This window comes from Aptenodytes forsteri, unplaced genomic scaffold (assembly GCF_000699145.1).
Source record: "Aptenodytes forsteri isolate BGI_AS27 unplaced genomic scaffold, ASM69914v1 Scaffold2, whole genome shotgun sequence".
Lineage (NCBI taxonomy): Eukaryota > Metazoa > Chordata > Aves > Sphenisciformes > Spheniscidae > Aptenodytes > Aptenodytes forsteri.
Genome location: NW_008795695.1, coordinates 5074039 through 5087300, shown reverse-complemented (window position 1 = coordinate 5087300; position 13262 = coordinate 5074039). Strand labels below are relative to the sequence as shown.

The 13262-nt window shown below is 39.3% G+C and overlaps 1 protein-coding gene across 1 annotated transcript in view; it reads left to right on the top strand.

The window, feature by feature from the left end:
- The window catches only part of ADAMTS5 (ADAM metallopeptidase with thrombospondin type 1 motif 5), a 40847-nt gene extending 31692 nt beyond the window's left edge, over positions 1–9155 (top strand). Inside the window, exons 4-8 of the mRNA XM_019473050.1 lie at positions 1196–1479; positions 2728–2911; positions 3365–3540; positions 4386–4561; positions 8066–9155. Coding sequence (XP_019328595.1) covers positions 1196–1479; positions 2728–2911; positions 3365–3540; positions 4386–4561; positions 8066–8639 — 1394 coding nt within the window. The 3' untranslated portion in view covers positions 8640–9155. The remainder of the gene's footprint in view (positions 1–1195; positions 1480–2727; positions 2912–3364; positions 3541–4385; positions 4562–8065) is intronic.
- The last annotated feature ends 4107 nt before the right edge of the window (positions 9156–13262 follow it).

Sequence of the window (13262 nt, the reverse complement as noted above, 5' to 3'; positions counted from 1 at the left end):
TTTTTGGTAGTAAGTGATGATGCAGAAAGAATTTTTGGCTGATTTGGCTAATTGGCCTTAGTCTTCAGAGGAAAAAAAGAACAGCTGCAGTAAGTGTGTGTTCTGGAGGGAAAATACAACTCATTGAGAGATGGGGTATTTGGCTTGTTTAAATTCACTACCATAGCTTGAAATTCTATTCCATTTTTGTGTAAATAGTGAGGATTTTATAGATAGCCTTTTTTCGCCCGTGATCCAACTGAAGAACACTGGTGTAGGTTCCAAAGTGAGGTAAATTGTGGTAAGTTATTTTGGCTAAGGATAAGTGAAGCTTGCCCAGACCACATATCCCTTTCATGAAGTGTAGAAGAGGTTACTCTGAATAAATAATTCTGCATGTTAACAAGTAAGTTTTTCAATAGTAAAAAAAAATCTATCAGTAGATCCTCTAGAACCTAAATGTGAATTCTCATTTTTAGAGTGTGCCAGACAAATCTTGGCCTCTGCAATGTATCTCAAAACACATATTCAATTCTTTATGTTTATGCTATTTTTTTCTTTTCTTTCTGTTATTTATGTATTTTCGTATAAAATGGATAGCCCTTTTCAAACTAATTCCAGAAGCAGCCAAGTATCATTCCTTACAAGGAAAGCCTAGTCCAGATTTACCGCCAACACTAGTTTTGATATGCAGCTTATATTTTTCCTTTGATCTGTTGGGGTTTTTTTCTTTTTTTTCTTTTAAGTGCCTCATTGGCTACAAGTCTGTTTTTTGTGATTTTTCGGGCATCCCTTTAGAAGCTTTACCATTTCTGACATTCTGTCTCAAAATTAAAATGACAACTTTGCTTACTTTGCCATGATTCTTGAGCATTCCTTAAATCGCAAACAGATAAATAGAGTGGAATGTGTTCAGAGTAAATTCAAATAAAGGAAACCAGGATGAAAGGCCAAAGGGACCTGAGTAAAACTCATTTACACCCTCACGTTGGAAATAGGCAGCTCGACACCTGGTGTGCTGCTGGGTGAGAACACAGTTGCAATAGTATTGCTTTGTCCAAAACCTGATGACACCTCAGAGAGCCTTTCCATTCACGTCAGCATCCTTTGAATGAGGCTCGCTGTCATTATCGTTCTGCCTAACTAGAATGACAGATTTACAGAACTGCAGAGAAAACTAGGAAATGAGTAATAATAGGTTGGTTTGCTCTTTTAGGTAACTGTTTGCTGGACCAACCGAGAAAGCAGATCCTGGGCCCCGAGGAGCTTCCGGGACAAACCTACGATGCCATTCGTCAGTGCAAACTGGCGTTTGGACCCGAATACACAGTGTGTCCCGGTATGGATGTGTGCTCTCGCCTCTGGTGTGCAGTTGTGCGCCAAGGTCAGATGGTTTGTCTGACTAAGAAGCTGCCTGCTGTGGAGGGAACACCATGTGGAAAAGGGAGGATCTGCCTCCAGGGAAAATGTGTTGACAAAACCAAGAAGAAATACTACTCAGTAAGTTACCAGCTGTGACCCTAGGGAATTTTAGAAGGCACGAGCCTCAAAGGCGCTGATTTTTGTGGGAGTGAAAGGGACTTTATGGAAGTCAGATTGAAAGCTGCCTTATTTTTTAGTACATAATTGGAGTTTTATTGTTGAGGGATATAGGAAAAACGCTGCTGAGTTTCAGGAAGCATGTTTTCTTCTTGAAGTATGAAAGCCTTCATTCCTGGAAAACTGGGAGCATCTCTTCAGAGTAGAGGATTTGCCCATTCAGTAAGTCAGGTCTCAGGACATATGGAAAGATTGTCAAGGACCTATTCTTAGTTTCCTGACTTCTTGGCAATGGACGGTGAGGTAAATTAAATCTGTAAATTTAATTTACAGCCCTCATCTGAAAGGCCCCAGGGCCCTAACCCTAGTGAAGAGAAAGGTGGATGAAGTTCATCCAGAATATAATTTCTGGAGCAGAAAAGTTTGTACCTCCAGTGACAGAGTCCCCTCTGTCAACTTTATACATCTGAAGAGTCCCCAGGCTCATGAGAACTGTCAACTGCACAGTTCAGATACTTCTAAATTTACTGGGTAGACAGTAGCACTGCCCCTTCTGTTATACCCACAAAAGAGGTATGGGCTTGTAGAGCTTTGTGAAGATATTTGCAAACTATGAGAGTCATTCAAATCAAGCTACAGCCCTTATAACACCCTTTTTTATGAAATGATGTACTTCTGCATGCTGTTGCAATACTCCTTCTAGGTAGCTAATTTAGCAGAGTTGCAAACTATATCTGACAACTCCATCTCTTGCCAGTAATTCAGAGCAATACCTACACATCACAATAATTGCATTTAATTAATTATAGATTATCCTTATGAACATATTCTGGGAGCCGAACCCCCTGGAGCTACTTTAAGGGGCCCTATTGGTAGGAATAGCAAAAAATAAGAGAGCAGCAATGAGACTATGGGCACCGTTTCTGGTGCACGGGTGTCTTCCATGAAACAGGCTGAAGGCAGCTGTGCAGAGCAAGGCCTAGTATTGCCTTTGCATGCACAGTGCCAAATGAGATGTCATCAACGTGCAGATAAAAGACAGAAGTTAACTCTGCTGGGAGAAAGAGGCTCCTAAGACCCATTATCCCTGATTAAAATGATCAAGGAATTGCCTTCAGTTGAGGAAAACATTAGCACTGTCTTTGAGATGTAGCACCTTTATTCACACTTGGATGATGTCCTTACCTCCCACTGTTCCATCTATTTCAGGCTTCAAGCCATGGTAACTGGGGGTCCTGGGGACCTTGGGGGCAGTGTTCCCGTACCTGTGGCGGAGGAGTTCAGTTTGCTTATCGTCACTGCAATAACCCAGCTCCAAGAAACACCGGCCGGTACTGCACCGGCAAGAGGGCCATCTACCGCTCCTGCAACATCACACCATGCCCAGCAAATGGTAAGTGCCTTTGTGCCGAAGTGCCTTCGTGCTCCAGCCTCTGTGTTCATAGATAGTAAATATTGAACATCTACTGTGAAAGGAAACAACAAAGGTGTCCATTGTAGTTTCTCCAGAATGTATTTACCAAGACAAGACATTCATCGTTAATACAATACCATAATTCTTCCCCCATCCCCACCCTGACGCCGTACAGAAAGGACACTTGAATGAAAAGAAATTTCAGTCCTGGAAAATGAACCGTAACGCAAACTTTAGTCCTTTAATGCTTATTATGTCATGGGAAGATTTCCAAGCTAAAACAGTTGAAGGATGTGAAGGCCAGTTCTAAGTAAAGAGGTGAAGTGACATAACTTAAAAATTATGTAAAAAAGAAATTGGAATAATAGATGGGCATAATGATATTTGCAGCATCGTCTGAAATAGTCACTAATGATGTGAATAATTCTACAGCTAAATCTTTTCGACAAGAGCAGTGTGAAGCAAGGAATGGCTATCAGTCTGACGCAAAGGGTGTCAAGACATTTGTTGAATGGGTCCCCAAGTATGCTGGAGTGCTTCCCGGAGACGTTTGCAAGCTCACCTGCCGAGCCAAAGGAACTGGCTATTATGTGGTGTTTTCTCAGAAGGTAATGGCATCTCCAATCATGATTTCATGCTCCAGTTTAGAAGTGTCCCGTATCTTAGAAATCTTTCCTACAACAAGGGAAAAGAAGTTAATCATATGATTCAAAGATTTAACTGTGTGATTGGATTTAATGGCTTGATCCACTGGTTATACATTAGGACCAGAATTAGCTTCCAACATTAAGTAAGTTTTTCCACATCTCAATATGTGGATTCATGAAAAATACGGGCCTCTTAGTGCGCTCTGCACTAGTTTGTTTTCAGTAGTGGATAAAGGGGTTTTTGCCTCATCTGTCATTCTGGGGTTTTCTGGAGGAGAAAGAGTAGTATGAGTAAAAGAATAAGTTTTACCCTGAATTATGTTAAGGGAGTCCAGAGTAACTCTTATGGAGCCAATTAATATAGAATAATTAGCCAGTTAGTATAGATGTGACTTGTGGTCAGTTTGTTACATCAGATGCAATTCGAACTGACTTGTCCCCCACACTTATACTTGCAGTTTTCTGCCTCTAAATGTTATGAAGGTAACATTTAGATGTAGATAGCTCAAATGCAAGGCTATCTACAAGTACTGTTATTGTTATTATTAATAAGCTGTGAGATCATCATTAAAGCCACGGTCATTTTAGTGTCTTACGGTGGAGTTACCTGTCGCTGCTTTTCAGCCCTTTGCTAACTGTCATCTGCTTTTGTGCTGGGAATGTTAGAGAAACTCAGTCTGGTCTGTCAGGGTGGGCGCTCTGTTCTGAGTAGGTGACATAAATAAGTCACTGGGTTTTGCCAGTCAGATTCACAAAAGCAAATCTTTTCCATGGTAGTTTTAACTAACGGTCATTTGATTGCCTAGGTAACTGATGGTACTGAATGTCGACCGTACAGTAATTCAGTCTGCGTCCGGGGAAAATGTGTCCGCACTGGTTGCGATGGCATCATCGGCTCAAAGCTCCAATATGACAAATGCGGGGTGTGTGGAGGAGACAATTCCAGCTGCACAAAAGTCATGGGAACCTTTACCAAAAAGAGGTATTGATCTTGAGTATTAGTAAATGTATCTCGTTGTGCAGATAGTAACTCTGCTATGTGCTTGCTTTCTTTCTGTCTCTAAATGCAATTTACTTTCACAAGAAGGTTAAGCAAAAAAGTACATTGCCTGTGCTTTATTGCACTTTCCAGATGTTTACAGCCGGCCTCTTAGCATTACCCCAAAACGGGCAGTTAATCAACTGGCAAAACACTCTACCCAGTTCATTTCTGACACAAAGTGCCAGTGATACAGGTGAGCACCCCATTAATAGGAAGTCTGCCTAGAATAAGGCATAGCATCTTGTGCTACTTGCTAATCTTACTGTGTCAGATGGATTGTGGTTTCTAGAGGAGAAAGGAAAGGGAAGAGAGGAGTGAATCAGAAGGTTGTTGGGGTCAGAATAATCTGGGTATCTCTGAAACTCTGCATTTCCCAGATGATGCTGTGTTAGCAAGTTACACACTGCGAACGTGTTTCATCTCATCTGACTTTGAATGACGAGGACATCCCACCTGATTTAGTGACACGGATTCCTTGTGTAGTTAGTGGAGAGAAGCAGACAGCATTAGAGCACAGCTGTGAAAGTCTTCCTTAATAGCTGAGAGGGATTATACCCTGGAAATACCTTTTCACACTGCTGAGTATATGCGGAGCTTAGATGACTAGATGAGATGTCAGAAGTAAACATAGGCTTAAGCATGGCATTTGCTATATCCCTTCACGTCCCTTGGCATAATATCGATCTCCAGATGGGCTTTTTTTTAAGTCAAAATATTTATAGCAGTTATCCATAAGACATTTTTCTGTCAGAGTTCAGCTTTTAACTGTAACAAAACTTAATACAAGTAAAATAAAAGGAACCACCGCCATGGTTTTCCCTGACCACATTGAGGGCAGCACTAAGCTTTGTACTGAGATACCAATGTCAAGTCAGTCTGCTTTCTGTCTGAACTCGTTTCCCTCCCTCTTCAAGTCTTAAGGTTCATAGAAAAATTAGGATTTTTAATTATCATTTATATAGATTCCAAGGTCTCAAAAGACTGCTGTAGTGATCTACTCTTAGAAACTTTCAGTTGACAATTTCTACTCGGTATCTGTGACTGCATTAGTGTACCATCTTTCAAAATGTACATAAACTTGATTTTGTTTTACATCTTCCCAATTCTTACATAGCATTTTGAAAGCTACCAGGAGTTGCATTCTGACTCCTAAAATGACCTTTTATTTCTATACATTTCAACATACTGATTAATAGCAGTCAAAAATGGCTTTGAGAATGAATTTATTCTAAAAATAAACATAACGAATCTTCCTCCTGGTAAACCAATGATTACTCACCTAAGGATGCCAGAACACCTCTGCCAAAAAGAATGACTTTTCATCTAAATTAGTACTTATATAAACTAAATCTTTTCCAATTTTTAAATATTGAAATATCTGGGATGTCAAAATGAAGAAGACAGTGTGACATACACTTCATGTGATTCAGTAATGATCCTTGTGCTGGAATCCAGGCTCCAGCAAAAATGTTAAAGGGGCTCCATGAATTTCAGTGAGGCCAGATTTGTAGCATAGATATGCTTGGAAACGGAGAGATTCTATTATAATTATTCCTATGAAGTTACCATCTTACTCCTCAAATCATACCTTTAACTTAAATGAGACTGGTCAGAGAGTAAAATATTAATTCAACCTCAATGCATTCAAAAAGTTGCCCCATTTAGAAAGTAATAGTCAACCTGTAAGTAACAAGTATGTTCTAACTTGATTTTGATTGAATTTTGGAGTGATGAGGATTTATTTTTTTACTGGAAATACTGTTTGAGACAATTCCCTTATGCAAGTAATTGACTTTAAAATAAGCCCCTCATTAAAATAGTGAAATCTTAATTGTCTGTAAACTGTTTTTACATATGAAAGGGCAGTGGCTGTAGTAAAATTATCTTTTCTCCACTGAAAAATAGCAGCTCCTGCATTGCTGTCCATTATAATCCAAACCATAGCAATCTGTACATTAAATGTACAGGGAAACTATTAAATGTACAAGGGAAAACTAGTATTTCCCATTGCGGACAATTGCCGTAACAACATTTGTTTGTACTTTTTTCTTTTAAAGCAGTCAAAACATAATCTTCTGGAAAACTTGCTTCCTAAGAACGTTTTTTAAAAGCTGTAAAGCCAAATTGTCAGAAGTTAGGAAAGAGGAGAATTAAGGCTGCACGTGTTTCTTTGTGCCATGGGGTGTTACAATTCTTTGTGCAGACGACTTGAATTCTCCAGCATTGCTTTTAGTTTTTGAACAAATGACTTTGTAACTTTAATAACATGTTTTAACATGTAAAAATATTTGTGCAGTGCTGTAGAGCAGAGTCCCCCCCAGCCTGTTTTTCGCACCATATTCCTTCAGCTTTATGGAGGTGCTAAATCAGTAGAGTTTTAGTCGTCGTCCCGTAACTCCTGGAAATAGCAGGGGAGTAGGACGAGCGTTTAATCTGTAGTCTGTGCAGTCTCTACTCGTGCAGCCAAAAATTCTAGAAATTAGCAGTCTGTTCCTTAAACAATCCCAAAGGATGCCCCACTTCACTTTTTTATATTTTTAGTGTATTTTCTCGTTCCTTTTTTTCTAGAAGTTTCAGCACTAAACTTTTCAGATATGAGGTACTTGCAGAATGGTTTTATCACAGGTTTAGAAATGAAAATACATGTCTCCAGAGTCCAGCTGGTGGCTTATAGCTATGCATAGTCTTTAGATTTTTTCTATGTATCAGTAAAGTTAAAATAAATAACATACTTGAGATAGTGATAAGTTCCAGCACACTTTGAATGCTTGTCACTTTCAGTAGAAGAGTTAAATATCTTTTTCTAAATCTGAATTAAGATACTTCATAAGTAGTAACAGAAAGAACTCTGTGATGGTACAAAATAAACATATGGGCGCACCTCATATTAGACACTTGACAATTAATCTTCGGCTTTATGAATTTCAAAGTAAACAAATTTTTTCTCAGTGATCAAGATTATTTTTAAATGTTCCCAAGGTACCTCTACCCAGCTGTTACTCTGCTTATGCTTTCCTTAATCATCATTATAGCAAAGACAGCGAGAAACAGCTGTAACCAATGCATATCTCATTATCTTTTCCTTGGCAGGCAAAGCGTGCATCGTATTTCATATCTCCCACCCTTTGCTGAAATATATAAGCTATCTGTTATTTTTCGTTCCTCTTGTATCTGACTCACGTAAAATCATTACTAAAGCTAAAGATTCAGCAATTTGAAATAAGTGCAGTAGAAATTTCTTCAAGACATGAAGAACGATACAATAGACAAACAGTGGAACCTGGTTAAATTAATCTTAGATGAGCCTCAAGCCAAAGGGATTCAGGGCCTGAACTATAACGAAGCAAGATATGTCATGCCAGTGTCTTCATTAGGTGTTGCAGTAAGACTTGAGCCTTATTTCACGCTAGCTACTGAATACTCTTTTTTTTTAACTTCACTCAGCAAGGGCTACACAGACGTAGTGAAAATCCCGGAAGGGGCAACCCACATCAAAGTTCGGCAGTTCAAGACTAAGGACCAGAGCAGGTTCACTGCCTACCTGGCCCTGAAAAAGAAAAACGGTGAGTACCTTGTCAATGGAAAATATATGATCTCCACTTCAGAAACAATCATTGACATCAACGGGACTGTCATGAACTACAGCGGCTGGAGTCACAGAGATGATTTCTTGCACGCAATGGGACACTCTGCCACGAAAGAGGTTCTTATTGTGCAGATACTTGCGACTGATCCAACTCAATCAGTGGATGTCCGCTATAGTTTCTTCGTGCCAAAGAAGCAAGGGCAAATGACTAACTCTGTCACCAGCAGCGGCAGCGGCAGCAGCAAAGTAACTCCCCAGCTCATGCAACCCCGCTGGGTTACGGGGCCGTGGCTTTCTTGTTCTCGAACATGCGACACAGGATGGCACACCAGGACTGTCCAGTGCAAAGACGGGCATGGAAAATTAGCTAAGGGATGTCTTCTCTCTCAGAGACCGTCAGCATTTAAACAGTGCTTGTTGAAAAAGTGTTAACCTGTGGTTGTGATCTTCTTTAAAAGAGGTTTGATTAAGCCATTGTTGACATACCGGTATTAGGTCTGCCCAGACAGAGAGAAGCAAAGGCTTCAATATACTTACATACAGTCTCAAATTATGGGCAGAATCTGCCTATTTGGACCAAATGAAGATGTGCACTGTTTTAAATAATAGTAGGATGATCTTAATATGTCAAAAAACTAAGCATTAAAGTTGTTATAAGCCCTCTGTGTCTGCAAAAATATAAAATAAAATAATGCAAAAGAAGAAAAACTAGTGAATGGAGGATCCTGGGATATTTGAAGGTTACAGAATCATCTCCCCTTTTTCACCTACCTCTAACACAGTATGTCCTTAGAAAACGTCACATGTACCTGTGATACCACAGTAGCTTATTTTATACTGTTTTGTAAATATCTTTCACTTGGTATGTCACTTTATATCACTTGGTTCTATTAAAAAATCAAAAGACAAACTCCATAAGCAAAGTGATCGACCAAAGTATATCTGCAGCCCTTGTGGACTTGGTCCATTCTTCAGAAAGGGCCGCAGATGTTTTACTGGAAAATGAAGAGCTTGCTGCTGGTTTTAAAAAGTAATACCTTTTGGTTTTGACAAAAGGAAACACATTTTCATGCTAGGAATTTCCTGATGGCAGATGATTATTCTATGACAAATACTGTGTTTCCACCAAGAAGGAGCATTGCAGCAGCTTGCAGACCAGGGATCCCCACATGTGCATTGCTCAAATACCAGCACCATCAGCGACTCCTCACCATGTGTATGTCAGACACACAGAAGGAGGATTTGGCTGCTAGGAGGAATCTGTGTACACTTTGCTTGTAAACCTTCCACTAGTTCCAGCTGTGTCACACCTTGGGGTCCTTGTTGTCGATGAACAATAGCTGCTAGCTTCTTCTTTCCATAAAACAAAGGCATACTGTATTTTGTAGAAACTAGTTAGAGAACCAAAAATTACAGGTAAGATAATCAAGTGTCTTCTAACTCAGATATTCTGAGGCTGTGTTCAACTGCTTTCTCTGTTATTTTCTCTATGGCTTCCACCTTGAATCTAACAATGTGTAATGTACCTACATCTTTTGAAGAGGCTATAAAGGTCAAAAAAACACAGCAAGCAGTTAATATTTTATCACTGTGTTGTCCATCATGTCTAACTCTGGTATTCATCTTACCAGCAAAAGTTTGTAACTATTTGTCTTTTTTGATTGTTTTGTGTGTGGTTTTGGGTTTTTTTAAAGCTATAGAAGGCATTCATGTTTTGTATATCTACCACATTTGGGAGGAAGAGGGGTCACTAGGAAGTCAAACCACATCAGGATGTGGAGGACTTGCCCAGTATCAATAAGACTGTTTCCACAGTACAGGCAGTAGCTGGTAGGAGTTTTCATTGGCAGCAACTTCTGAATCCCATTATTGTCTGGTGGAAGTTCTGTGACCGAGGATGGGCATTTCACCTTATGCAGGTAACAGGTGGAGACCCGATAGCAGCCCTGTTAAAATTGCTTCCTTTTATATCAGCAGGCCTTGATCTGAGCCCCAGGATAACAGGTACCGAAAGAAATGGTTATAATACGCTGATGAGAATAGAATCCCATCTGTCTTTTATTCCTTCGTTCATCCACGCAGGAGAGTATGAGACTGCAGGAGGATTTTCAGACAAGCCTCACAGCTGTAAGTCAGTGGTATTTGAGCACTGAAACACCCCAGGCTCTTCTGAAAATCCCAATCATGAAATCAGTAGAGAAAACTTGTTGGCGAGTGTAGCAAGGGCAGGTCTCACTCCAGGCTGACACAAACATGTTTTTGCAACTGTGGCATGTTTGTATGAACTCTAAGAAAGCATGTGATGATTTCAAAACAGCATAGAATTGCTACATCTACAAGTATGAAACCTGGGGAGGTATCTATTTTTGTACCCTGTTCTAAATAAACAGTAATAGGGGCAGGGCCTCCTCCTCTGTCAAAGTGAATTACCAACGAACATTACTAGTCATCTTCAGCTTTCAAGAATGGCATGGCCTTCTTATTAGGAGTAGTCCTATGCAAAATTGTGGAGCTTGAGGAAAATTCTCCACTTAATCTGTGATCCCACCCGAAGAACTGAGATCAAGGCTCTGAATATTTGCAGAGTTCTGGAAAGTTAAGATTTATGCCTTCTCTGCCTATTAACATAAGATCACTTAGAAGTGTCTTATTTCCTTTCAATGCAGAGTTCTGGAAAGTTAAGATTTATGCCTTCTCTGCCTATTAACATAAGATCACTTAGAAGTGTCTTATTTTCCTTTCAAGTAATCTTATTTTTATACTTATATATGTATTACACATGTTCTAGAACCTCTCAAAAAAGTTCATAACAAATAGAAACCATCACGAGAAGAAAAATAAGGAGACTTAATGCGTGTCAGCGTAGTCTTAACATTTGTCTCTGCATACAGCTGCTGTATTGTGGCATTTGTTTTTCCTGTGTTTTATCATAATAGAGACAGAACGTGCAAGTATTTGTGTTTGCATCATAGTAATAATTTATTATATATTCAACAGGATGAGTAAAGCTTTTGGATGCTATTCAGGCTCCAGAAGAGTAATACCATACGCGAGTATAAATTTAAAGCTTCCTTAGATCAAGAGTATCTTTTTTCATAGAAAGAGTTTATTTATAAAAAAATAAATAAGTATGAGAACAAACCACTATAGTGATTTTTCCCTTTTCACCAGTGTAGTAATGAAGCAAGTTGGCATGAGCAAAAAGCAGTCGCCTTTATGTGGTGAGAGGGGCAAAGGGGACAGACCAAGGAAGCAACCCTGAAAGTGTAAGATAAACTAGGTCAGCCTGCCCTAGTTAACACTTGCTTTTCAGCTGTTCTTTGTCATCGGACTCCAATTCCAGACCTTGCTTTTGTCAGTCAGAGCTATCTCATGTAACTGATGAACGAAAAATTGGTGCAAGGTATGTGACACTGTCATTTCAACTTCTGTTCTCAACTAAATTCCTTGTCGCTCACACTGTTACGTCATTGTTTACATTACTACCTTGTAAAAGGCATCTAGGGGATAGAAACCCGGAGTATTGCTCTTTGCATAGAAAGAAACAATCCTCAGTGTTAAACTCACTGCTGCCTTTTTGGGACACATCTCCAGTGCCCTTACATGGAGTTGGACCCCCTCAGCATCGGTGTTTTTTAGAGCATCTGCTTTTCAAATAAGGCATTCTCATTAGGAAAAAGCCTATCATCTTTGGTTTGACTGTATACAGAAATTAAGTTTAGCTGCCCTCCTGCGGAAACAGTTTTATCACAAGGGGGAGAGGGAATAATCTCGTGGATTGATCACAAATTTTAAAAAAAAAAAAAAGCAACACAGCACTGAAAAAAATAAAATAATTTATTGTTTTTACAACTGGTATGTGAACGGATGTAATGAATTTATTTATTCTTATTTAACAAAAATACCAATTGTGCAAATTCTATATTTAAAATGTTTTGCTATCGTCTCTGTCTCTCTCTTTCTCGCTCTCTTTTAATTTATGCTTCAAATTTATGTTGAAAGTACGACTTGTGAGTTTACATAATGTATGGCACTGGTTATTTTTTGTATGTTTTTATTTAGAAAGCTTTCTGCATGAAACAGGAGTATATGTGTATACATGTGTGCACACTGTATAGATGTATATTCTTTTTCTGCTACCGTCTTTTTCTTAGAGAAGTTGTAGATTTTTGATTTTGTGACACCTCATGCTCAAAGCTCCTTTTTACACTTCACTTCAAAAATCTCTCCACTGGCAAGTCATAAAGGTCTGCGGACCAAAAAAAAACCCCATGCTAGCTCCTAAAGAAGTCAGACAAGAGGCTGGCTTTGCAGAGGTGCGTGCAGTTCATGCTGCAAGCCTCGGTGATTTACCACCGAAGCTGGTTGGAGTCTCACCCTCCGCTTCAATGGGAGCAAGTTCGGGCTTGTAGTAAATGAGAGTCCTCTATACGTGAATGAAGTTTCTCTGAGTTGTCAGGGTGGCAAGTGAGTCTGCTCTCATGCAGCTTCTTATGTTTAAGTGAAAACATGACAGAGAAACTCTTGTGTGCCTCTTTAAAAATATAGCTGAAACAATGTATGATTTGGTTTATGAAGACTGAACCATTGAAAAAGCTGCTTTTTCAGTCTTTCCACCATTTATATACATACATAAATATGTATATATGGCTATAAATAGTCAAAAGCCCAATTTGGAAGGCTTTGCAATGTTTTACTTCATTGTATTCTAGCTCTTTGCACCACATCAGGCAAAGTTAGACGCAAAAAAGCCAGCAAAGCACGCATTCCCAGTGTTTCCTTGAAAATAACAATATCCATTTGCTTCCACTTTTCATCCAGTCCAACTACTGCTGAACTCAAGGGAACTTGTATTGGGGCCAGCGTAAGGAAAAAAATGCAATATAGAAAACCTACAGCTTTTCTACAGTCGGTTTATTTAACAATACAAATCACTTCTGTAGCCACCTCACCGTAAGGGCAGTACTACAGACTGCATATAATTTATTTCAAACTGTTGAAAGTTATCTTGCTTATCAGTGCCCACATTCACACAAGTTAAATTCCAGCTCAGCC